This window comes from Astatotilapia calliptera, chromosome 17, assembly GCF_964374335.1.
Source record: "Astatotilapia calliptera chromosome 17, fAstCal68.1, whole genome shotgun sequence".
Lineage (NCBI taxonomy): Eukaryota > Metazoa > Chordata > Actinopteri > Cichliformes > Cichlidae > Astatotilapia > Astatotilapia calliptera.
The window spans coordinates 18,221,902-18,245,680 of NC_137438.1; the positions used below are offsets into that span (position 1 = coordinate 18,221,902).

General features: G+C 42.6%; 1 protein-coding gene and 2 long non-coding RNA genes across 5 annotated transcripts; 2 read left to right on the plus strand and 1 right to left on the minus strand.

Annotated features, from left to right (window-relative positions):
* Positions 1-1,394: 1,394 nt before the first annotated feature.
* Positions 1,395-23,779, minus strand: kiaa0930. 2 transcript variants are annotated; one of them, XM_026146645.2, is made up of 10 exons: positions 22,690-23,779; positions 11,465-11,613; positions 9,187-9,291; positions 9,024-9,101; positions 8,825-8,926; positions 8,336-8,476; positions 7,939-8,127; positions 5,733-5,892; positions 4,924-5,079; positions 1,395-4,617 (listed from the first exon to the last, which is right to left on the minus strand). In XM_026146645.2, exons 1-10 carry the CDS (start codon positions 22,832-22,834, stop codon positions 4,577-4,579), a joined length of 1,266 nt encoding a protein of 421 aa, XP_026002430.1. In that variant the 5' UTR covers positions 22,835-23,779; the 3' UTR covers positions 1,395-4,576. The 2 variants fall into 2 exon arrangements, with proteins under 2 accessions (XP_026002430.1, XP_026002428.2); XM_026146643.2 differs by lacking the exon at positions 22,690-23,779 and adding an exon at positions 19,234-19,333.
* Positions 5,773-15,264, plus strand: LOC145421561 (uncharacterized). Its single transcript, XR_013902946.1, has 2 exons — positions 5,773-5,909; positions 10,542-15,264. It is a non-coding gene; the product is annotated as an uncharacterized LOC145421561 (long non-coding RNA).
* On the plus strand, positions 19,245-20,742 carry LOC113008841 (uncharacterized). Of its 2 annotated transcripts, none has more exons than XR_013902938.1 (3): positions 19,245-19,557; positions 20,020-20,141; positions 20,400-20,742. It is a non-coding gene; the product is annotated as an uncharacterized LOC113008841 (long non-coding RNA). The 2 variants fall into 2 exon arrangements; XR_013902937.1 differs by lacking the exon at positions 19,245-19,557 and adding an exon at positions 19,761-19,904.

Here is a 23,779-nt window from a genome sequence, read left to right on the forward strand (position 1 = left end):
TTCTTTGGATAATTCTGTTTTACATAGAAACAGAACTATCAGGTGTGTTTTTACTGCACTGGCAGTGTGTTTGGGATCATTGTGATGTTGCTGCTGATCAGATGTGTGTATGTTCATAATTCATCAGTTTTAATAAAGCTCACCTGATGACCTGTACATACTGAAAATGATTTCGATCCATCTCTCCATCAGAAGTTTTCCTCTGATTTTCAGTCCAGTTGTGTCATTTTCATAAGTCCGCCTTTCCCTGACACTTTTTGTCTTTTGTTTGTTTTTGTCCTCCATTTGTCCAGTTTACTCAGCTTTTAAGGACAGTGCACATCATGTATTGTTTTCAGTTTGCTGGTGCAGAAATATTATGTCAAAGTGTTGTTTGCTATTTTAATCTAAACCAGTGTTTCCCAACATATAGGAACCACGGCACATATTTCACATTAACAAAAATGATAATAATCACACGGCACACCACCAAACAAATGTCACAAAATGCATATTGATAATTTTTCCCAGCGCACCAGCAGAATCGGATCGATTTCTCCCCACTATACCAATTTTGCTTTCTTGTGACCACTACTCATGCTATGGGCTTATCTGGGTTGGAATTTTCTCCAGGACCTTTTTTTTCCCCAAAAAATATTTATCTATTGCTATTACGCCCTGTGTTGTCGCACTCACTATGTAATTTCTTTGTCGCCTGTTTTACTGGCAGTTTGCAACCCATTTAATTAGAGCAGGAAGTTGTACTGCCCTCTAGTGGAAGAGAATGTAGTTGTTCTGCCCATTACACCGGTCACTTAGGAATCAGGTGGAACCAGATAATCTTCCACTGCATTTCATTTGGCAAACAGTGATCTAAACAAATGAGTCGTCTATTTCGTGTAGACACGTGAGTGAAAGGTCAGCGTTGTGTTTTAACACAAACACACTCCTGTGAACACTGTCGAGTATAAGACCTGGAAAAGCCGCCAGTGTCCAAAGAACTTTGAAAGACCTTCAGGAAGAAAAATGTAAAGAAACAGGCAGTGGTTCAAGACTGCTGCACACTACAGTTCCAGTGGTGGATGTTAACATGGCCAGTTGAGGTTGGCGTGTGTACAGTAATCCCTGTGATCCAAGGCTTCTAAGACAGTTTTTTTTTCTACTTTTGGAAGGAAAGTGTTTTTTTGTTATTTATTTTGGTGCCCTCATTACTACAGCCACACCTGGTCCTCGGCAGGCTTCCAAAAGCTGGTCAACCAGAAAAAACAGCTTTTGCAGAGGGTGTATTTAAAGGGGGAGGACCTAACACAGCATGTTTACACTGAAGGGCTTCACCACAGCTCAGTGTAACTGTAGTAAGTCCACCTTAATGACCTGTGACTGTGGGGCTGAATTCAGACGACTTGACATTGAGGTGTTTTTCTGCTAATGTGTATTTCAGTAAATAAATGCAGGAGAATGTACAGAGAGTCTGGAAACAAAGGAAGAGACAGAAACATGCACATTAAGTGTGTCTGTGTACAAAAGCTGTGATGGAAGCATGAACACGTCAGCAGAAAGTTTAACAAACTGCTTCCAAAAAGGCTGTAAAAGCGTTTTACAGTGCAAACCGTCACAGTCCGTCAAACGTCTCTCACTTAAAGCGCTTGTTAATCAGCGTGGATACATTCAGCTGGAGATCTATAAACTACATCAAAAACACTGACACAAAGAAAAAGGTGCAATACGACACGGAGGAAAACACTCTGAGCGACGATGGCTTCATCTGAGAGCAAACCAATACTGATGACATCTGATCAATAACACCAACAGCTGATCTGACTCCACCCTCAAACCTGAAAACACCAGGTGTTTGTAGTACAGTGTACATGCAAATCATTAAAACCTCAAAGTGTATTCTTGAAAATTTTTTTTCCAATATCTAAAACTAATTTTAATAATGTAAGATGATAACATTACATCATTTTATCACAAACTTTGGATCAGAGTTGGAGTTTTTTCTCAAGGTACGACTTACTTTAAAAACAGATTCATTTTTCTTTGAAATTTTAGAGTAAAATTGATTTCACTTTTAGGAGGTTACTGAGATTTTCTCCATTCAGGAGGTAAAAGCAGTTTTCTTTAATAAATGCCCTTAAAACTAAAATTTTTACTTACCTAGACTCAGTTCAATTTTAGCCCCCCTCCCCTCCTTACAGTGTTGAATTTGTTCCAGTTTTCTTAAAACATTTCTCAGCTGTAACTTTTTCCAACATCCAAAAAGATTAAGTTTTCACAGGAAACATAGAAAAAGGAGTCGCTGTGAGTCACACAGAGTGATTCTGATTCTGGTGTTCTGATGATGCAGGTGAGGAGCAGGTGACGCTTCGAAGCCTGGGCTGGTTGGTGTGTCTAAAACGTCTCACAGGTGAGTTTAAAGAAACAGGAAGTGAAAAGAGGAGATGTTACACAGTCAGTGTGTTTAAGGCTTCGGGAGCTCAGAGGGACAAAAACCGGGAGTCACTTTAACATCAACAGCCGGCTGCTTCAGTTTCTTTTGTTCCCTTAAAGTTTCGTCTGGAACTTCAGCAGTTTTTCAAGTCTCGTCCAGTTTCAGCCGCAGGTTTGAAAATAAATCTGTAAAAAGTAAAAGCTGGTTTTTATAAGCTGCTTTTTTTCTTTTACCTTTTTTCGCTTTAGTGAGTCGACGTGAAAAGTCGAAAAAGTGATTTCGTATAAAGACGAGGACACGAGGACGGGGTCAAATACTGAATCATGGTTCAACAAGTCCTACTGAAATGATCCCAAACTGAACATGTCATCAGAATTAAAGCTGTATCTGTATTCAAACTCGTTTTAATTTGAACTTTAAAGTAGACTCAAAGATTTTGGACTTAAAATTTAAATTTTAGTCAAGTATTTAAATACTGAAATAATTTTGTGTAACAATTCATGAACTGCAATTTTACAATAAGTTTTATTTTTTTAAACTGAATATTTTTAATGAGCTTAATGAGATAATGCAACAGAAAGAAAACTCATGGCACAAACTTGTGAAAAATCTTAAGTTCTAAAGTTCTTTTTAAAAAATTTCCTTCAGCGCTGACGATAAATGCTAGTATTAAAAACACTTGTCATAAAGTTACCATTAAATGTTATAGACGGGTTGCTTTCAATCATACGTACATACAGATAAAAGTTAAAACTATTTAGTGAATACTCTGGAGTGCTGGAATAAAATATGAGAATTTCTTCATCAGGATTACTCAACGTTAGCCTTTATGATGTTGCACCAGTTAAAATAATTCAAGATTTCTCTCAAAATGACTTTAATAGATTCTCGTTTTGTTAGTTGGAAATTTTCTGTAAATTCAGTTTTATTCATATAATCACAACAAAAGTCGCCTCCAAGTGTTTCACACTGGAAGGTAAGACAGAAGTACAAATTTGTGAAAAACGCAGATATAATAACTTACATTTATAGTTTCACATCTTAAACTTATAAAATTCATTATATACAAAGAAATTAAGAACGCACAAGATGAAGTTGGGTCTTCAGCATCAGAACTGTATTTATTTTCTGTATTTTTGGTTCATTAGAACACATTTACTCAGAAAATCCAACATGAAGCGAGTAGTGTTTAAATAAAGAGTTTTAGGTTTTAGTGTCTGAAGGACTCGTTTTACTGTTTGCTGATCTTAGTGAATGACTGAGGTCTGAGTCATTCTGAGAGAAATCTTAAGCTGAAAATGTAACTATTCTTTAGATGCATTTTCTTTCAGAAGGGAAAACTTTCAACATAATGAACAAAAATGATTATTTTTATAATACCTTTTCCTGTAAAATCTTTGATGTCTGATAATAAAATTCAACAACAAATATAAATAAATATGAAATATTTCATGTTTTCTCTACAAAAACAGGGGAAAAACTTGAATAAGTGTTGTGAAAATGTGGGTCATGTCTTAGTTGAAAAAAGTATCATTCTTAGAATTATTTTTAAAATTTTTGTCTTTAGTTATAATCCTGTAAAATGATTATGACAGAATCCTTAACTGACTGTGTCATGTGACACTTATCACATGTCGTTTGGTTTAAACTGTGAACTCAGTTGTACAGGTTGGTGTTTTATTCTGAAGTGAAGCGACCACTTCCTGTATAAGTCAGGTGGATTTGACCCCGCCGTTTCCTCTCACACAATCACTGTGACCCAGAATTTCACCCGTGGTGGAGTTTAAACAAGAAGTCCACAGCGAGCCGAACAGGAAGTAGGAGGCGGTCTCTAAAAGCTCGACCTTTAGTCAAGGCGTCTGTGAGAAAAGCAGCAGGTATTTACAGACAAAAACATTCTTCGCTCTCATTTCCGGTCAGTTCACGCAGAGGTCATGTGATCCTGACTCCGGGCCCATTTCCGTGGAGATGGCCGCAGGAACCGAAAGAGTCGGAGGCACTTCTCGGATGGCTGGTTTGTTCGTCGTCCCTCTGACGCCGTTTCTGCGTCTCCGGTTGAAGCGGCTGTTTGGTTGCGGGTCTCGGTCAGAACACCGGGGGCGCTGCTGTTGTCTCGGTGGCCTGATGCAGGAGGCACTTCGTAGTGATGCTTTGAGTCCAGCTATGCTATGTCATCAGGATCGGCTTCTGCCTCACCTCCAGGATGTCTGAAACACACAGACACAATAAATAACAGAGCGCGCACAATCCATCAGTGATCATCAGCACACATCTGCTGTCACTGACAACACAAAACAATGTTAATGATCTCCTGCTGGGCAATGAAAGACAAACATGATCCTGCAGATTATCCAAAGGCAGGTTTTATCCTTTATGTAACCCTCAATAGAATCAATATTATGAATTAATGAGACCTAAAATAAATTTAAAATGTCATTCTTTACTTCCTGCAGTTCCCGCAGTGTCCCTGCAGAGGGTAGTAGGGCACTGTGGTGCTGTGTGAGACCTCTGACCTGTGGTGATGCGGTGCAGTGGCAGGGTGACGTAGGTCAGGTGTGAGTACAGCAGGAAATAATCCTCTGCCCGGTTCAGTTTGAGCCACGAGCCGACCAATGAGCGCCCGGTGCCCGACAGCGAGCGCGAGCGGAGGTTTGTGGTGGTGTGAAGATCTGAACACAAAAAAAAAAAAGAAAGAAATTGAAAAAAATGTTATTAATAAACCATTTTTGGTAATGCTCTTAAATGTTTTACAGAGTAAATTAAAGATTTTTGCCCACTGAGGGTTAAAATTCAGCTTTAAGTAAAACCAGAACATGTCATGGCGCCATTTTACACTTACTGTCATTAAATTCTCCAGCTGGGTTTCTTACAGAGGAGCAGGAAGTTTGCTTACTGGAGGTTCAAAGATGATCAGGTATCATAGTGGCTCTGACCATAAACCATGCCAACATTTGATCGGGTAGCGTTTTTTTCCCCATAACCGACCAAGCAACATCCAGGAACCCAAAGTCTGAATTCCAGGACGAGTTTAGTTTACTGAGCCACAACCGCACAGGTTACATTTAATTAACTTTACTGATCTGTTTTGAGACACATTCATGTTTCTGGATCTTTGATTACTTCAGGGGGAAAAGGAGATTTTGAACCTGCTGCTGAGAACTGCTGTATATTAGAAACGACTGTTTAATGATCTTTTATTAATGTTGTGTTATCACAAAGAGACTCACAGCTAACCTGATTAATAAACTGAATTAATTCAGGAAAACTTTACCCACACTTGTGGTGAGCGTCTCAGGAATGAGGCAGAAGTGCCAGTCTTTACCTTCATCTTCCTCCTCCCTGAAGAACTCCTCGCTGTCGTTGGCAGAGTGAGACTTCTTCATCTCAGCGATCCGGTTTCGAGGCATCTTGCGCCTCAGAGACGGCGAGAAGAAGGAGGGGCGGTTCTTCTCCGGGGTCGGAGGCGTGCTGAACGATGTCACCTGAGGAAGGACAGCAGGTTAGAGTCCACACAGGAAGTAAGATTTAATCACATGTCACCGAGACCTCCAGAAGTGAGACGGGGAGGCAGAAGAGATGTTTCACTGGCCGAAATCCTCAGTTGCATTTTATTCGTTTGCAATCCAACCTTAAATTCCCGATGTACTGTAAGTGTACGGCTGGTGACCAGAGCAGGGACACGAAATTCTCTAAAACCCAAACTGTTTGTCTTGTTGGGAAGTTTCACATTAATAAAGTGAGTCACATACAGAGATCGGAACCATCGATCGAAACATTTAAAAGCCCCAAAGGAGCAAATGTTTGGTTTTTTGTTTGTTTTTAAAAACAGGGGCACAAATAAACCCAAGAGGAGGGGCTCAAAGAAGGTTTCATAAAGGATGGCATCATCAGCAAAAAAGTATACTTTGTGTTCAGCTGTAAAGTCTTATTCAAGTAAAAAAATATATATATCAGAAGGCCAAATGTCGAACCCTGAGGGACATCTTACTCTGGAACAGCAGAGAAATTTGGCCTTTTCAGGAACAACATTGTGGATTATATATTTAATAAAACATCACAGGAGTCTAGGCTTTTCTGTCTGTGGTCCACAGGTGATCAGTGGTTTAATCTGCTGATTGTGCATCATTGTCCTGCTGGTGATGGTGGGATGATATGCAGCTTGTATTACAGAGACACAAGCCAACCTGAGCTAAAATTAATTAGCAATTAACTGTGTAAATATCCTAAAATTCACACCTGACCAGCACCAGATTCTTTGGTAATGAGGAGAAAGTTTAGCTGGAAATCAGCTGAAACGTTTTCTTCTACATCTCTGTGTGATGTCCTGATGTTCAGAGAGCTTCCTGTTGGAACGTCGGGCAGTTTGAAGTTTATTTGTGGGGAAGAGCTGCTCCAATTAAGCAGAGTAAATTTATTCCTTCAGCTCTCCCATCGCTCCTGTCCTTGTTTCAGTAAACACCGTCACATCCTTTGGTTTTTTGGTTCATGTGAATTTTTTTTTTTTTTTAATTATTGTTCAGATCAATAATCAAAGAGTGGATTCATGCTGAGCTCTCCTTCCAGCAGACGTCTCTGTGAGAGACACATCCGGCTGTTAAATGATGCACAGTCAGTCCAGCTGCATGTATTATTGATCTCGACCTGATTTCGTCTGAGCAGAGCTTCGTGCCGTTCGCTCGACTCACTTCCTGAGTTTTGGGGTTTTCTGTTCTACTTCTCAAAGATCTCGGACACAGAAGTGAAACCACACCAGTGGTTGCCCGAGCCGAGCAGGTTTTCATCACAGCTCTGTGATGGAGATGAGCTTCAGGTGAAGACCTTCAGATTTCATTTAAGAGGTTAAACTGAAACATTCAATTAGCTGCTGATTACAGTCCTCTGTTGTAACTGGACAATTCAATCAAAACCCTTTTAATGCACAGATGTGGAGATATGTGGGCTGTTCATTCACTTTTCTTTTTAATGTAAGCAGGAACAAAGGCCTGGACATGATTACAAAAGTGTCCAAGGAACTCTGATAGCAGTAAAACAGACTGTTATAAAAGAGGATGGATTGATTTTATGCAGAATGATCCTTTTATCACAACATAAAGCTAAGCGTACCATATCCAGCTCTACTGTAAAGAGGTTTTATAGAGCAAGCACAGGCTTCAGTACAAGGTTCAAACTGTTTATCGGCCTCGGGAATGAAAGTGAGATCAGACTTCAGCAGCTCAAAAAGCAATTTAACTGTAACTCCACCTGCAGTGTTGTTCTGTGGTGGATGGTCACACGAGCCTCTCTGTGGTAACTCAGATTTCAACCTAATCACAACTGGTCTCATCCTCTGAAGAAAAACTTGGTTTGAGACATAAAGCAGTCCCCGTCCTCTCCACAGAGTATTACAGTAAAGTGCTTACGTTCAATCACATTTGAGGTCATGAACACAGCTGTTCAAAAACAAAACCTTCAACTCTGTTGTGGAGACATTCAGAGGAAAAAATGAAAAATCTCAAGACCGAATATTTAAACTGCCTCTTCTCCCTCACCCTCTCGTGCATGGGTGACACCTGGTCCTCCTCGGTGCCGCAGGGGGAGGTGTTGCCAGTCGGCACCCTGCTGACGGCCATCTCGGCGTGACCTTTGCCCTGCGGCCCCTTCATCCTCACAAACTCCATGTTGTTGTACTTGTAGAAGCCGAAAGACATCCGCTGGGCCATCTTAGCAGCAACGCTCACCTGAAACACGACACGGACGTCAAACTGCTGACAGTTGATTGACCCATCACACCTGAGAGCTTCAGAGTCTGCAGGTGTTCTTAGCCCAAGTGTCAAGACTTCATAAATGTGAGCATGCTAAATGAGAACACATTCACACTCCTGTAGCATGTTTCTGCTAGTGTAGTGCAGGTGTTCATGTGTGCAGGTGTACGCTCTGGTCTCTAACCCGGTTGTCGTAGACCTTCTTGAGCGCCTCGTAGCGGATCGAGCCCTGGAAGATGACGCCCTGGAAGGTGTTGCTCTTGTCGCTCGCCACCAGCTCCACGCACACCATCTCGCCCTCACCCACCGTCATGTCACTGAACACCTGCACAAACAGAAGGTCACATGACTTCACCTGCAAATGTCCCGTGTCTTTCTGTGCGGCAGCAGAAACATCGACTCGTGACTGTGGTCAGCAGCGTTTCCCTTGCCTTGGAGGATCATCGGTTTCTGTCCCAGCACGAACTCTGCTGCTTGTGGCGGTAAAAACGCTGCGCTTGTGCACAAGCTCGTTTTTAAAATGGGCCGAGAGCTTTTAGTCACGCTTCATCAACTAATCTGCGCAGTCACCGCCCTCACTCCTCCCCCACCTCCCCTCCTCAGTGTGATAGCACTGTGAGCTCAGAGACGTTTCACCACAGAAGCTCTGCACGAGCTGAAAACATCCTTTTACCTCCTCAAAGTTGTCGATCATGAAGAAGATGTTGGGGTAGCTCATCTTGGACTCCTCCCCTTTGCTGTCCATGGCATGTTTACTCGGAGATGCGAACACTTCCTGTGAGCACAGGAGGGGAAATAAAATGAGACAAATCACGGGTGGGATGAGAGAAGGTTGGTGGCGTCATCAGCTCGAGCTGCTGCAGAGCGCCTACCTGACATTTCTTCTTGTGGATGTGGATATCTCCTGCGTCTGAGCGCGTGCAGACGGCGCACGTCACCACATAGTCCAGCTGGAAGAGGGTGCAGGAGTCAGGTTAGTGAGGACAACAAAAAACAGTTTAAAAGATTCTTTTTTTAAACTTTACTGCTCTGCACCTTCTGAAGGATGAGGTTCAGGTAGACGCTCTCCTCCCAGTCGATGTCGGGGTCACCAAGACCCGGAAGCTTCTTGGAGTCCCTCCTGTAGACCTCCACCTCCACCTGAAACACAGCACAAAGCCTCCATCAGCACCACGTCTGAACACACTTACCATCAGACTCAGCTCCTTCAACCTTACTTCCTCCCAGATTCCCTCTCCTACTTCCTCTTTTTCCCCATCCATCCCGCCTATACACATACTTCCTTCCTTCCTCCACCGTTTCCTTGCCCACTTGGTGAATTTCTCTGGTCTTGAGGGAAATACAAGTTTTCCACAAGCCAGCCTTCATATCACTCAGAAACCATTTAGAGCGTAGGAGCGGTCGTCATGGTTTCCCTGTGAAGCGCTTGTGTGTGTGTGTGTGGTTTTTATGTGGCCTCAGATCCTCCTGCTTTGACGAACTGAAACTGAAAAAGTGACGCTGATTCAGCAAAAACACAAAGCTCATTTCAGGTCAAATGACTCTAGTTTTCCATTGTGTGTGTGTGTGTGTGTGTGTGTGTGTGTGTGTGTTGCAGGAGATTATGATCCTGATTTCACAGCAATGCAAACTTCATGAACATTTTCTGACCTGAACGATGAAGCAAACACGTCACAGCAGCGTGACCCGCTTTTCGGCAGCTGCCATTTTGATTTCACATCTTAAACCAGGTGCAGCTTCTTCAGTTTGATGTCATGAACCATTTCTGGTCCAGATGTTCAGTCTGACATCACGTAAACTCCAAGGGTTAAAGCGATTGAAGCTCCAGGCGTCCATCAGAGAACATGAAACCAATGAAGAAGAACCAAAACCCGCAAATCCTCCAAAGGTCAAATCACACGTCACACACACTGATGCCAGCTGAAAGATCACCTGTAATGCACTTTTTGAATGATCAGAAGCAGAGGAGCTGGTGTCTGCTGCAGGTTGTTCACACTCGCACTGATGCTCACAGCTGGTTAAACTTACAAATGCTGGAAAAAAGTTCCTGAGCTTAGATAAGTTTTCCCTGGAAACATTACAAATGTGAAGGAGAAAGGTTCCCAGAGCTGTTTCTGCTCTGGGACAGGAAGCAGTGACCTGGACACAGCAGGGGGATGAAGGACGAACAGAGCCTGAGCTTATAAAATATAATTATGACGACCAGAGATGAAGAGCAGGACGAGGCTGAGATTTAGGGCATCATGAGAAATCTGCAGGTTTAAACGTTTGATCACAAAGACAAAAACTAAAATGATAATAAGTTAACCTCAGATTAATTTCAGTTACTGAGACTAATGCTTCTGTCTCATCAGCTGGTTCCATCGTTTTTCTGATCTGCTCTGTTTCAGGTTCTGTTCCTGTGACTGAAGCTGCATTCTTCAGAGGACAGAGTGATGGGAAGCTGATGGCTGCTGTCGCTGCCGATCATCTCGCCGGCTGTTATGGCGTCTGCTGTCTGTATCGTCTGATCTGCTGTTAGTCTGACTGACAGCCACGGACGCTGCAGTAAAAATGAACCACACTGTCCACCTGCGGGCGAAGCCGCTCTGCTGCAGACTCAGATAAATCTAATCATCAGATCTGTCAAAGGCCAGAGCCACGGAGGAAAGTGTGAGCACCTCAGAGAGCAGGAAGTCCTCTAGGGTCTTTTCAGGGTTGATTGTGGGAAAAAGATGTAACCACTCTGGGTCGGTGCTTTGGATAACCGAGCCAACGTCTCAGTGGTTAAAGTTTAGTTCTCTGATTTTCCTTTTTTCTGTCACATATTCTGCTCCTGTGGTGGACAAACTATCATAACCACATCCAAAATTTGCAATATGTCATTTAATGGGCCAAAAACTCACAGGTCAGGTGCACCGAAGGTAAAAATACAAAAAACTACAAATAAATAAAGGAGACGCCGGAAAGGGTCTGAAAAACTCTGCATTTTCACAATAAAAGTAGTAGGAAAGCTCAGGGCAAGGGAGCGATGGTGGGTCAAAGTCCCCCTCTGAATGATCCTCACATGAACACCAACGTTACACAACCACTGCAGCTCACAGGGAGCCTGAACATGGTTTATTTTAATGCTGCTCCACATCCAGACCAGCAAGCCATCTATTATTCACCAACAGAGACACAAATGCAGCCTCACATCCATCATGTCTCACCGCCTCATTCACGTTTCTCTGAAACCTTTTATTTTGGAATCCTGGCCCTCAGGCTCTGCTGGTGCTCTGCAAATGTCTGAAACGTGAGCGATGATGACTCTTTACATCAAGTGTCATGTCACCTTCTTGCCCTCGCTGTTGTCGGCGCTGACGTAGGAGAGCTTCCGGCGGACGTAGAACAGCATGTCGTCCTGTCGCGGCGCCCACTTCTCCATAAAGTACGTGGAAAACATCCAGGTCCAGAAAACGATGCGGTCATCTTTAAAACAGCCTGCAGAGACAAGAAACACAAGGTCAAAACAACAAGTCAGCACGAGAATTCAGTTTAAAGCAGCTTCATGCAGATTTTTAAACAGTCTGTGGAACGATTTCTGAGTAAATGACTGGGATGGATTAGACATGACTGTCTGAGCATGCTCGCTGGCGCACACCACATAATCGTCCCGACGTCATTAATGACCAAATTTTACTCAATTAACTCCATGTTTTATTCAATGTTACTGAAACTATCGCGACTCATGAGGAGGGTGTTTACGTGTTTTCCCATCAACGTTTATGGGACCAAAAGCCTTTAGGCAATCGTTGCCCCTGGTGCAGAATGCAGATTTAAGACCTAGAAGCTACGTCTATCCTTTACTTTTCTTGTTGCTTTGTTGTACACATGTATGGAATGGGCATCTTCCTGTTCTTTCCTTTCACAGTAAAAGTACTTGACATATGTGTGACTGCCCAACAAAAACCACTTTGACAGGATTCACGTTCCTTACTGTTGTGGGTGTTCCTGACTGTTAAGAGCTGCAGTGTGTAGTCAAGTACTGTACATACACCATTTTTCTCCACTTACGGTCCGAGTCCGGCAGTTAGAAAAAAGCCGACAGTTTATTTCATGCACATATTGCTCTCTCATGATATTTGCATAGCATTATCTAATTGGCTAACAGCTGTCACCAACTGTGACATGACAGATGTTTCAAACGTTGAATAACTAAATAAATGAATACATTTTGGTGCTGTGTGACATCACAGCGTTTAAAACGAAGGAAAGGCGAGACTAGAGAAGCCTGAAACACGTCCAGTGATTCCTACCTTACACTTACAGAGTGATCGGCTGCTCGAGGAAAAAATATTTGTTCTTCAACTGCTAACGAAATCTGGCCTCAGTTCAAGCTTCTTTATAAATTTTGGCCTTTCAGAGGAACAAAAACAGAAAAAGGGAAGAAACTATTCGGCAACAAGAGTTCCTTCAGCAAAAATACATGCATGAGCATTTATTTACTCATATCGAGGAACATAACAGACAGCCGTGACAGTTCAGTCATTTTTAATCCAACATCAGCACCGATCTTACTGATCTATGGACAGAATCCAGCAGCTGCTGATGTCAAGCAGCACACAAGTGGTATATAGGACAGCAGTGCTCCTCAGAGGTTTAAACCAACCTGCAGCCACGGGAAACAATCAGATGATTAATTAACCAAACATCCAGGTTCAAGGTCTGCACTTCAATAAAAGCTTTAACTACAACTGTGACATCACGAAATCTGAAACTGTTCCACAAAAATTAAATATTAAAATAACCTTTTTCATTCAGACGGGCTTCAAAAACCCGAGCACTGACACTAAACCTGGACTTAAACGTTTCAAAGGCCTTTCCCTGTGAATATGGTGTCAGTGAGTGTTTAATGTCTGAAAGCAGCTCAGAGGAAGTGTGCTTTGTTCACACTCTGTCTCTAAAATCTATTATTCCATTATTCAGCTCCAGCTTTTGTTCAGATCCACAGTTATTTCTTCCTTATGACCAATAAAATCAGCTCATGCATTATTCACAGGCTGCTGGATTACTAGACACGCTTTTATTTTGAAGGATCAAACAGGGCCGAGTGTGAGAGGATACAGACACCAATCGATTTCATACTGACGCTCTGTGTTTCACTCGGTATCGACCCCCTGTCCTCCGTCACCCCGGGTTCTTTGCTACCTTTTTACAGGCCGGAGGCACCTGCCTTGTTGCTTAGCAACAGTTGTCAGGCAGTTGCCAGAGAATGACTCTGCATTGAATTAAACTTCCTGCGAGAGCTTCTCTTGCAGATAAACCTGGAGAGCAGCAGGAGAAGGTCAGCGGGTCAGACGGCTGAACCGGAGCCAATTAAGATTCACGCTCATTAGAGTTTTTGCTAATTTTGATTTAATTAAAGAAAACTGGTGAACTTTGATTCCTCACACAGTTTAACATGTTTTAAATTAAACACATCGATGCTGAGCTGTGTGTGTGTGTGTGTGTGTGTGTGTTCCTGTCTGTGATTGGCTCTTGTTGAGTTGGACTCTTTGTGGACCACAAAGCCACTGTGACACCACGCCACATTTAGAAGCCTCGGCGTTTGTATTTTAGCTGCTAACGTTTTGTGTTTTGGTGTCAGAAGTTATTTCTGACACCAGAAGCGCAGAAAAGAAGATGAGACGCCATCTAGGGAGGATCAGAAAGACAAACTCAACAACATTGTTATCCCCTATGTTGCCGGTTTATCAGAAAAACTCAAGAGTCTTCTTCAAGCATCACATCCCAGTGTACTTCAGACCCAGCTACACACTCAGACAAAACCTGACTCATCCCAAAGACAAAACTCCTAAACACAAACTTAGCAACGTAGAGCATGCTGTACAGTGTAGCAAGGAACGCCCAGACCTCTACAATGGAGAGACCAAACAGCCACTTCACAAATACATGACACAACATAGAAGAGCCAACTCGACGAGACAAGGCACGGCTGTCCATCTGCATCTAAAGGACAAAGGTCACTCTTTCGAGGATGCCAATGTTCACATCTTGGACAGAGTACAGATAGTTTGAAAGATGAGTGAAAGAAGCCATCTATGTACATTGTGAACGACAATCTTTGAACAGAGGCGGTGGCTTACGACACCAACTGTCTGCCATCTATAATCCAGTTTTGAGATCCTTGAGGCTCCAACAGCACAAACATGATCCAGAGGGCCAGTTCAGTGATTCCAATTAGCTGAGGTGGAGCCTAGCAGACAGCTAGCAGCTCCAGCCATCTGTGTCACCATCCACCCAGTCAGTTAAAGAGGCCACGCCCCTAATCATGCAAACTTTAAGCCCTAATACAAGTTATATTTGTTTCTGACTCCTGATATTACAGTCTCAGATAAACAATTACAATCTTCCTCTTTTCTAATAAATAACACTGTCATCTGCAAATAGTGACAGTTTTCTTACTATTCCTCTCTTTTACTTCCTCTTTATTCCTTGGCAAAAGTTGTTGTGAAGCTGGAACTTCTCTCTAGAAACCAAAACAGTTTGTGCATCAGGGTGTAAACATCTTTATTTCTGCTGTAAAAGTTTTAACACGGCTGTCCGCAGTTATTTTTTAGCCTGTTTAATGTTTAATTACCTTCTGCTATAAATATATCTATATTGTCTATTTTACCTCCCATCTGTTTAAAAAGTCCCCCTCTCTAAAGATCAGATCAGACTTTAAGATTTTATTCTGTTTCTAGATTTTATAAGTAGCCTTTTATTTTCTTTTGCTGTATATCCAATTAAAATTAAAATCAAATTCTAAATATTCTAAGATCAGTACAAAGTTAAAGGAGACACAGCATGACGAGGAGTAACCAACCCACATGATGTGGGTATAAAGCCCTTCCATGATGGTGTATTGGCATTTCATTAAATTTCACAGATATTAAATGAATTAGTTTAACTCTATGTCGGTCCAGGAGGATAAACTTCGTTTGCTTTGATTTGTTCAGGCTTTAATTTAATTTGAGATGAAGATGAAACCAGAGTAATTGTACAAACACTTCTTATGGGTTTAATTTAGAGTGACTGAGAGGACGAGTCTGAATAAACCTGCAAATAATGGAAATAAATGAATACTTATCACTGGTTCTGGTAGGTAAATACAATTTTTTCTTTTTTTTTCTTTTAAATGGTACTTCTCATAAATAAACATCTCATAAAGAACTGACATGGCGATCGTGGCTCAAGAGTTGGGAGTTCGCCTTGTTATCGGAAGGTTGCCAGTTCGAGCCCCGGCTTGGACAGTCTCGGTCGTTGTGTCCTTGGGCAAGACACTTCACCCGTTGCCTACTGGTGGTAGTCAGAGGGCCCGGTGGCGCCAGTGTCCGGCAGCCTCGCCTCTGTCAGTGCGCCCCAGGGTGGCTGTGGCTACAATGTAGCTTACCATCACCAGTGTGTGAATGGGTGGATGACTGGATATGTAAAGCGCTTTGGGGTGCTTAGGGACTAGTAAAGCGCTATATAAATACAGACCATTACTGCAGAAGTAATTAAGCTTCTCTGATGACAAGCACCCCAAGATGGGTGTTTGTGGTCTTGTTGTCTAGCCTCTCCGAATTACTCATGTTTAACTCTGCGCTCCTATAAAAGGACTAAGACTTCCTCTGTGGTGTTAGTACCCGATGTCAGCAGTCATTATTCAGAGTTTACAGCTGAAACTCAAGTGTGTGAATTAATGTTTAGGCTGCTGCTTAAAGCTGTTCACATCTCACACAAGTCAACACCTCCAAGCTAAGGCAGCAGCCAAGCAGAGCCGCTGGCTGTAGAAAGGAAGTGACCTCTGGCCTTCATCCAGTCACGCTTGGCATGAGGGATGTTTTCCCCAGACGGGGGGTGAGTCAGTGAACACGACCTGCTGGCAACCCAAGCAGAAGAAGCTCCAAAGAGCAACAGGAAGCACTGAACCAGCCAAAAGAAATCCTTAACTCAGGCTCCAATATCAGGTAACTACAGTCAGAGTAATGACTCAGTAACTTTAAACCACGCCTCACAGCCAGCATAGTTTATTAAACCTCAGCATCTCATACTTGACCATCAGTCCTTTAATTTCTGGTACTTTAAAACGGCAGCTCTGCAGGAAGGACAAACCACATTCTTCCAGGGTTTTGATGACGGTGCAGCGTCAACTGTTGCCACACCTTGTGTTGTTGGCTGTTGTTTTAATCACATGTGAACACCAAACAGCCCAGATTTTGCATTTAAGATCCACCTATCATGCCAGAGGTGTAGCTGTTTACCAATATCCTTAAATATCCTCGGAGTATTTGCTGTGAAACTCTGGAGCCCAGACGACTGTGTTTGGGATAACTCTAGAAATCCGAAAGGTTCCTAAAACAAAACAAAACAAAAAAAATCATCTGAGAGAGCAAACCCTGAACCACTGAAAACCTGAACAGAGACCAATAAAGGCTCCATACAACCTTGTAGTGACTCCAACAATACCTAAACCACAGGTGTCAAACTCCAGGCCTCGAGGGCCGGTGTCCTGCATGTTTTAGACGTGTCCTTGATCCAACACAGCTGATTTAAATGGCTAAATTATCACCTCAACATGTCTTGAAGTTCTCCAGAAGCCTGGTAATGAACTAATAATTTGATTCAGGTGTGTTGAAACGGGGCGATATCTAAAACCTGCGGGACACCAGCCCTCGAGGCCTGGAGTTCGACACCCCTGACCTAAACTATACCAAAGGCCTCCTACAAGAGAACTTGAACCACATATAGACCTAAAGGAAGCACCTACATTTTCTCTAGAACTCCCAAAACTACCTATTGAATCACATTTATAATTAGAGCCAAAGGATTCTTCAAACCTCCCTAATGGCAACTCAAACCTTCTTTCTTGCCGCTGGAACCAACAAAAGTTTGACTACAATTGTCTTGAAATCTTACTAAAACCTCCTAAAGGAACTAACCACGGCAGGTTCAGGATATACGAGATCAGCCTAGTTATGGTCAGATGCAGAAGACTGAACCAATGGTTCAGATCAGGAATGATAATGACCACTAAATGTTTTAGAAGACCAATGCTGCGACACCACATAACATGCCACTAAAAGACTAGCATGTTTCAGTTTCTCCTGATGACAACGTAAACCACCTAATGGATGTTAAGGACCTCTATTACCACTCCAACCACCCAAAGAATGGCCAAACTTACCCAGAGAGCCCCCAGCTCTCTTTAAATCCCACTAAAAAGTTGTTTTTTTCCTTTGGTGTGATAATTGTTTGTCCAAAAAAGGTTTCTCCTGTAAATGAGATATTGTGTCTCAATGGGAATACCTGTATAAATCAAGGTTAAATTAAAAAAATATATATATACACACACACACACACACACACACACACACACACACACACACACACACGAATGAAAGAAAACCAGCGCTGCCTTACATCATCCTGACTGAAAACCAGCATGTTCAAACTTTTTGGGGTCTTCAACAACTTCTCATGACATATGTCGATGACCCTGCTGAGTCCCATATGAACCACTTCTGCTGACATGATCATGAAAATCACTAGCTACCACGCATGTCATACTAAGCAGTCCGCATAATCGATTAGATCAAGTCTTTCATGAAAAGATTTTATGACAGAAACTGTGACCATGTCTGAGTGTGACATAACCCCACTTGCAGATCCCTGAAATCACAGCTTCACACTGCAACGAAGGTGAAGATGATGACGTCATGAACCAGAGAACAGTAAAAGACAAAATCATCTCGTGAAGGCTCACTGTAATGTATGAATTACATTCAAGGAAATGTATTCTGATTTGAGTCGAGGATGAGTCAGCCTTGATGTGCTGAACAGTGTCATTTAGTTTAAACTCACCCAGGTATCTTGTTGTATCTTGTTATAATGTCACCTGGGCTTCAGAGTGTTGTTTAAAGGTGTTAAAGGCTCACAGCTGACTGAAGCAGAGTACAGTTCTGCAGGAGCCTCTGGGACGTTGATAAAAGTCCAGCTCTATTTATAGCTGCATATGCCATTTTAAAAATACATCAACTGTGTTATGAAGCCCGGCGCACTATCACTCATCATCTGAGGAAAGTGAGCTGAATCACCCCAAATCTCTCTGCAGCAGTGGGTAGAAATATCATGAGCCGTGGTAGGCCTGCTGCATTTTTCATGACAGTTATATAATCCTGTGTGATGTGCTTTCGAAGCTCCAGTGACCTGGATGAAAGGATGAACAAAGTGCACGCACCAGCGCCGAATGAACCAGCGAGACTCTCTGCAACGCCTGAGCCACTGAGGCCAAACGTCTGAAAGTGCTTCGTAATTAAGCTCCAATGTACTTAAAGAAAAATGCAAATACTCACACCTACAACCTTTGACTGGCCAGCGCTCATTCTGCTCTGATACAATCTGCATGTCACAGATGTTGTACGGCAGCTGAGAGAGCGTTGGCGTACCATCCAGCTGAGCATCAGTATGACGACCACAAAGCTGACTTTGACGTGATGAAGCCAACACAGCTAAGCTTAGCTTCCTCTCCAACATTGGAGGCAAACCCAAAGCTGGGTGGAAATATTTGGAATATTAAATTAAAAGGTTACACAGACTGTGCTTTAAATATAATCAACATGTTCTTTCTGAGCGCACTGAGGGTCACTAAAGTCACAGTGGTAAGGAACATTTCCAGTGTCACACTTGTGTTTGCAGACACACTGAGTGAAACTCTTTCACACCAGCTACACGAGACCGCAGCAATCTTCTACTGACCAAAGCAGCCACAGGGAGGTTTGTTTTGCTGTCACCCTCGCTGAAACCAGCCAGTGACCTCAAGCAACCACTCACCAACGATCTGGGAAATACAGTTTTAAAGCAAGGCTCGGGAATAAATACAGGATTATTTTAAACTGTGAATCATGCAAAGCTACTCTGAAAATGATCCAAACAGGTCTGATTTTACTTTTTGTTAAACAAATTACAAAAACCTTTGTCTAGAAGTTCAAAGTTTACAGCCTTACATAAATTAAAGCTAAAAACCAATCGGCTAAATAAACGCAGCACTGAGATGTTTCCATTCGCTTATTAAACAACTGGTCCTGTACATTAAACCTTTACAGTCTGGCTCCAACAGTCCACTCCACAGACAGACTGTACACAGCTTGGAGCTGCTGTGACGTCCTGCGGTCACACACATATGTGCACGTAGACACAAACTGGAGCACTTCAACCACCTCTGCACGGACTCGGACTGCGGCCTCATTAAATATTTAGCAGGATTTGTAATAATTTGTCAGCAGAGAGCGAGTCACGGTCAGATCGGCGGTAACTCTGCACCACAGTTCCTGAAGAGCAGATCTCAGACGATCGATGGACGCTCTCACCGTTAGCGTCAGCGTGAAAGCTGCGCTGATGTCAGAGTATTTACAGCAGGAGGTAATTAAAGCTAAATCATTCATGTTCATCTCTCTGCCTCGCCTGGCTGCCGCTTCACTGCCTCAGCGAGTATTTATAGTTCAGACCGTGAATTCTCAAATAAGAGCTCGTATTCAAATTATACGAGCCGCCACCAACCGATAAAAAGCACCGAGGCGGTCTAATCGCCCTCCATGTTTTTCTATTTTCTATCAAACTTTCAGCAGCTGTGTTTATTCAGGCGTGGCTGCAGAATAATAGTCACACCCAGAGTTCTGAGCTGCTCATTAACCCAGCAGAGGTGCTGCCGGAGCTGACATCATGCCACTTGTCACCACACACAGACCTCACCTGTGTGGACTGCCCAGGTGGAGCTTTGCCCCAAGAGCTACGCTAGCTGCAATGGATTTATGCTCTTATTTTGAAAGTTCAGCCGCTATACTCAGCTCGCCTTTCCCCTTCCTCTCCCGTGTTTTCATTCAGCTGACTCTCCAGAGAGCCTCTCCGCCCACGGTCTGATAGTGATGGCTCAGCGGCGAGCTGGAGGACGTTTCCCCAACATGGAGGAGGGAGGCAGCTGGTTATCATTTCCTGTGAAGAGCTTGGTAAGTGAAATATCTGAAGCATGTTCAGCTCATGGTTTATCATAAAAGCTAAAATAAAATAAATTCTTACTGTGTAAACGAGCAAAAACAGAACTGTAAGCACATCCCTTAGGCTTTTAATGTGAAAAACCTCAGTTTCCTTATTGAGTCAGCTGTCGTGATTGTCAGCTGTGTGTGAGCTTATATACTCACCATGCTTTTAGCGACATCACCATGTTTTTGCGTCTGAGAGACTGATCCGAGTTATTCTGTGATCAGAGCAAAGACCTGAGTCACTGTCGGATCAGACCTGAGTCACCACCAGCCGCCTGCAGAGGAGCATCCAAGGACACGACAGAGTCTGCATGAAGAAACAGGAGCACCTCCAGCCCCACTGTACAGTCTTTACCGTTAAATATTGCCCTGTGTGACACCACAGGGGTGCGTGTGTGTGATACCGCAGGTGTCACACACACACGCTGTGACGTATCCACAGACTCCTCTTCTCTACGATATTTAAGTTATCGATCGATTAGTCTGGAAACCTGCTCTTATTCAGAAAAAATAGATCTGTGTCACTGTAAACTAATCCAGAGTCTATTAAAAATTAGCTCAGTTTAAATAATTGTGTTTGTGGCCTTAAATATAAAACTAACACAGACTGACTTTCTCTCCTTGAGTTCAGCTAATAAACGGTCCACTGTATTATAAAACCATGAATAATGAAGTTGAAGCCACAGCCTTGAGGAACACGTAGAGTCAAACTGCATCAACTGGTTTCATTATTATTTAAGTTGAGGATGTTTCATGTGATCAACGCTCGAAGACCCAATGTTTAGTTTGCGATACTGTGCAGAAGTCTTGAGCCAAAACTCATTATATTTTGCTTTTAAGGAGTCAAGAGTTTCTGTGAATTTTTAAAGTGCTCTTAAACAGCAGTACAAGTTCTTCTTTGGACACTGGCTGCTTTTTCACTTCTTTTCAGTCCAGTCCTCGTACCAGAGCATTTCCATAGGATCGTGTTTGTTAATCCTCTGACCTGTGAATCATTCAAACATGAAAAGGCTCCAAATTCAAGGATGAACCAGTGCTGCAACTGCACATGATGGCCACCTGAGCAACAAATCATTTAATCATGTCTTTTATTACCAGATGATCCCTGAAACACTTCATTTCTTTAGTTCTGTTAAAGAAATGAGAATGTGCCAAAGATAAAACAGGTTAACATCGATACGATTTTTGTACTAACAAGGTGATTTTCAAAGAGCTGAAGACCTAGATTATCTCAGCGTGGTGTGTCCTAAAAAAAAAAAAATAGAAAAATAATTTTATTTATTTATTTATTTTAAAAGAAGGAAAAGTGGACAAGTGAAGGACAAAAGAAGAAGAGTGAGGCCTAAAAACCATCTACAGCAGATGATCAGAATCTGAAAAGACCCAAGACCAGGCTCATCTCTGTAATGACAGGAGGAAATAATGTGGTCAGACCACAGATCAGCTTTCAAGCTCAGATTTGTACAAACTCTGATTTCTATTTAGTTTAATACAGTGGAAAAGAAAGAAAGAAATGAGGCCTGGCTTGAGACTGTATGATGACACGAAGCAGAGGTAGCACTGCAGTGTCTAACATTTGCTCTGCTCCTGGTGATGACAGTGAAGTTGCTGTGATGAAGTCATGTGCTGTGAACAGAGCTTCATTGATTTATCCATCAGAACAAATGAGCAGCAGAAACAGGCGGAGCGGCGCTCCGACGATGTTGGCGGCAAACGCAGGCCGGAGCAAAGATCAACTTTCATTTTTATTTTCAACGAGGCTCGTGACGAGGACCGGGCGACAAGGCAGTCACGAGGACTCGACACAGTCCTTGCAAAAAAGAGATACATAGAGATGGAGGATCCACGGCAGCTGAGGTCATTACAGGAGACATTCAGGTCCTCCTCAGAAAACAGATTTCTGACCTTTGTGGAGCTCAGAGTTTAGAAAATTAACCATAAATGTCATTACATTAATTCAGTTATTATTTTTATTGATCAAAGCTGCCTTCAGATCATTATTTTATAATCACTCCAATATTTTGGGGCTTTTATTCTGCTGTAAAGTTGGACATTTGTTCACTGCTGGAGCCTCTGGTGGACACTAGAGGACCTGCAATTTCTTATTTAACATTGACAGTTATTTACTGTATTTTTAAAACTCCACTGTGCGCTGTGGCTCTAAGCCCGAACCCTGTTTGAACAGCATGTGCATTTTTAGACTTTTTTGGTTAACTAAAAAACCTTTTCACACCTGTCTTTAGTTTTTAGTTTAAAGAAATGTCCACCAATGCTTAAACATGGAAACATCTGCTGGGTTAGAAAGCGAGGAGAGCACTGTGTTTGGGTCTTCACGGGGTCCCAACACCAGAGTACAGCCCCGGGGGCCTTCAGCAGATAGATCCGGCCCTGCTCCAAAGTAAACCAGACCCACAGATAAATGAGAGCCAGCCTGAAACACGTCAGAGGGCTCATCCCTGCTCACGGGAGTTCAGGTGCTGCCTGTGTGGATACGAAGAAGCCCGCAGACACTCACCGATGCCGCTGATCTCCTGTCGGCTGTTCAGGCGGCTCCTCTCGTCCGCGATGGCCTTCAGCATCTGCTGCAGGGATCCGTCCAGCTCCCCGTTCTCCTCCTCCGCGGGCCCGACAGCCTTACACAAACCGGGGAAGGACGCCATCTCCGAGCTGGGATCATGACAGTCCGAGCTAACAGCTTCCGACGGCCCCGGCTCACGGCTATCGGACGAGAATAAGCCCCCGGCTCTCCTCCTGATTTACCCCGGAACGACTGTCTCTTCGCGGCGCAAAGGAGCCGCCGGAGGTCAGGACCGGCGAGCTTTGCTAAGGTGCCCGAAAAAAGCACAGACAGGTCGGACTGCTGAGGGAGACTCCGGTCCTCCTGTTGTTCAGATCAGCTGGAAACACCCCTCACACTTCCTGTAACAACACGAGGCTCTTAAAGGGACAGGGCACCGCGACGGCGGGCACGCGCAGGTCGAGCGTGAGAGCGCTGAGGTGTAACAGAAAAATACGTACCGAAGAATTCAGTGATCCTGCAGGACCTGTCCGCCTGAACAAAAATACCCAAACTTTGGACGAAATAAACAATAATAAAATAAAACAAACTGTTTAACAAAAGCTTAAATAAACAATAGAAAAAGTGGACAAATTTAAAACAAAACAAAATGTAAAACAAAAATAAACATGAATCAGAATCAGAGACTTTGTTAATCCGAGAGGGAAATTGAGCTGTCATAGCAGAAACTATACAACAAACATCAAGCACTTCAATAAAATTAGTGTAGAAAAATAGATATTGATGGATAAATATTAAGATAAATAGATAGATATAGAGGTATAAAGATAAAGATAAATATAGAAAATAAATGAATACAAAAGGATGTATTCATTCATATGTCGTGGTATACAAAAGTGACAGGGTGCATTGAGGTGTTATTAAATTTGTTCCAAATGACCGACAAATGTAAAAGAAAAAGTTAAAATATAAAACACAAGCTTTTAAAAATATTAAATCAGATTCAAGAAAAAAAAATTTCAATAAAGAAAACAAGAAATATTTAAGATACAAAGTTAAATTAAAATATATATTTTTGAAAAATTAT

Bases quoted from the DNA above. Each gene is read 5' to 3' on its own strand.
- kiaa0930 (XM_026146645.2), bottom strand. From the start codon at position 22,834: ATGGCGTCCTTCCCCGGTTTGTGTAAGGCTGTCGGGCCCGCGGAGGAG. The intron at 11,614-22,689 runs GTGAGTGTCTGC...TTGTCTCTGCAG, and splicing joins ACAGGAGATCAGCGGCATCG to GCTGTTTTAAAGATGACCGC. The intron at 5,893-7,938 runs GTGAGGGAGAAG...GTCCTTCCTCAG, and splicing joins TGTCACCCATGCACGAGAGG to GTGACATCGTTCAGCACGCC.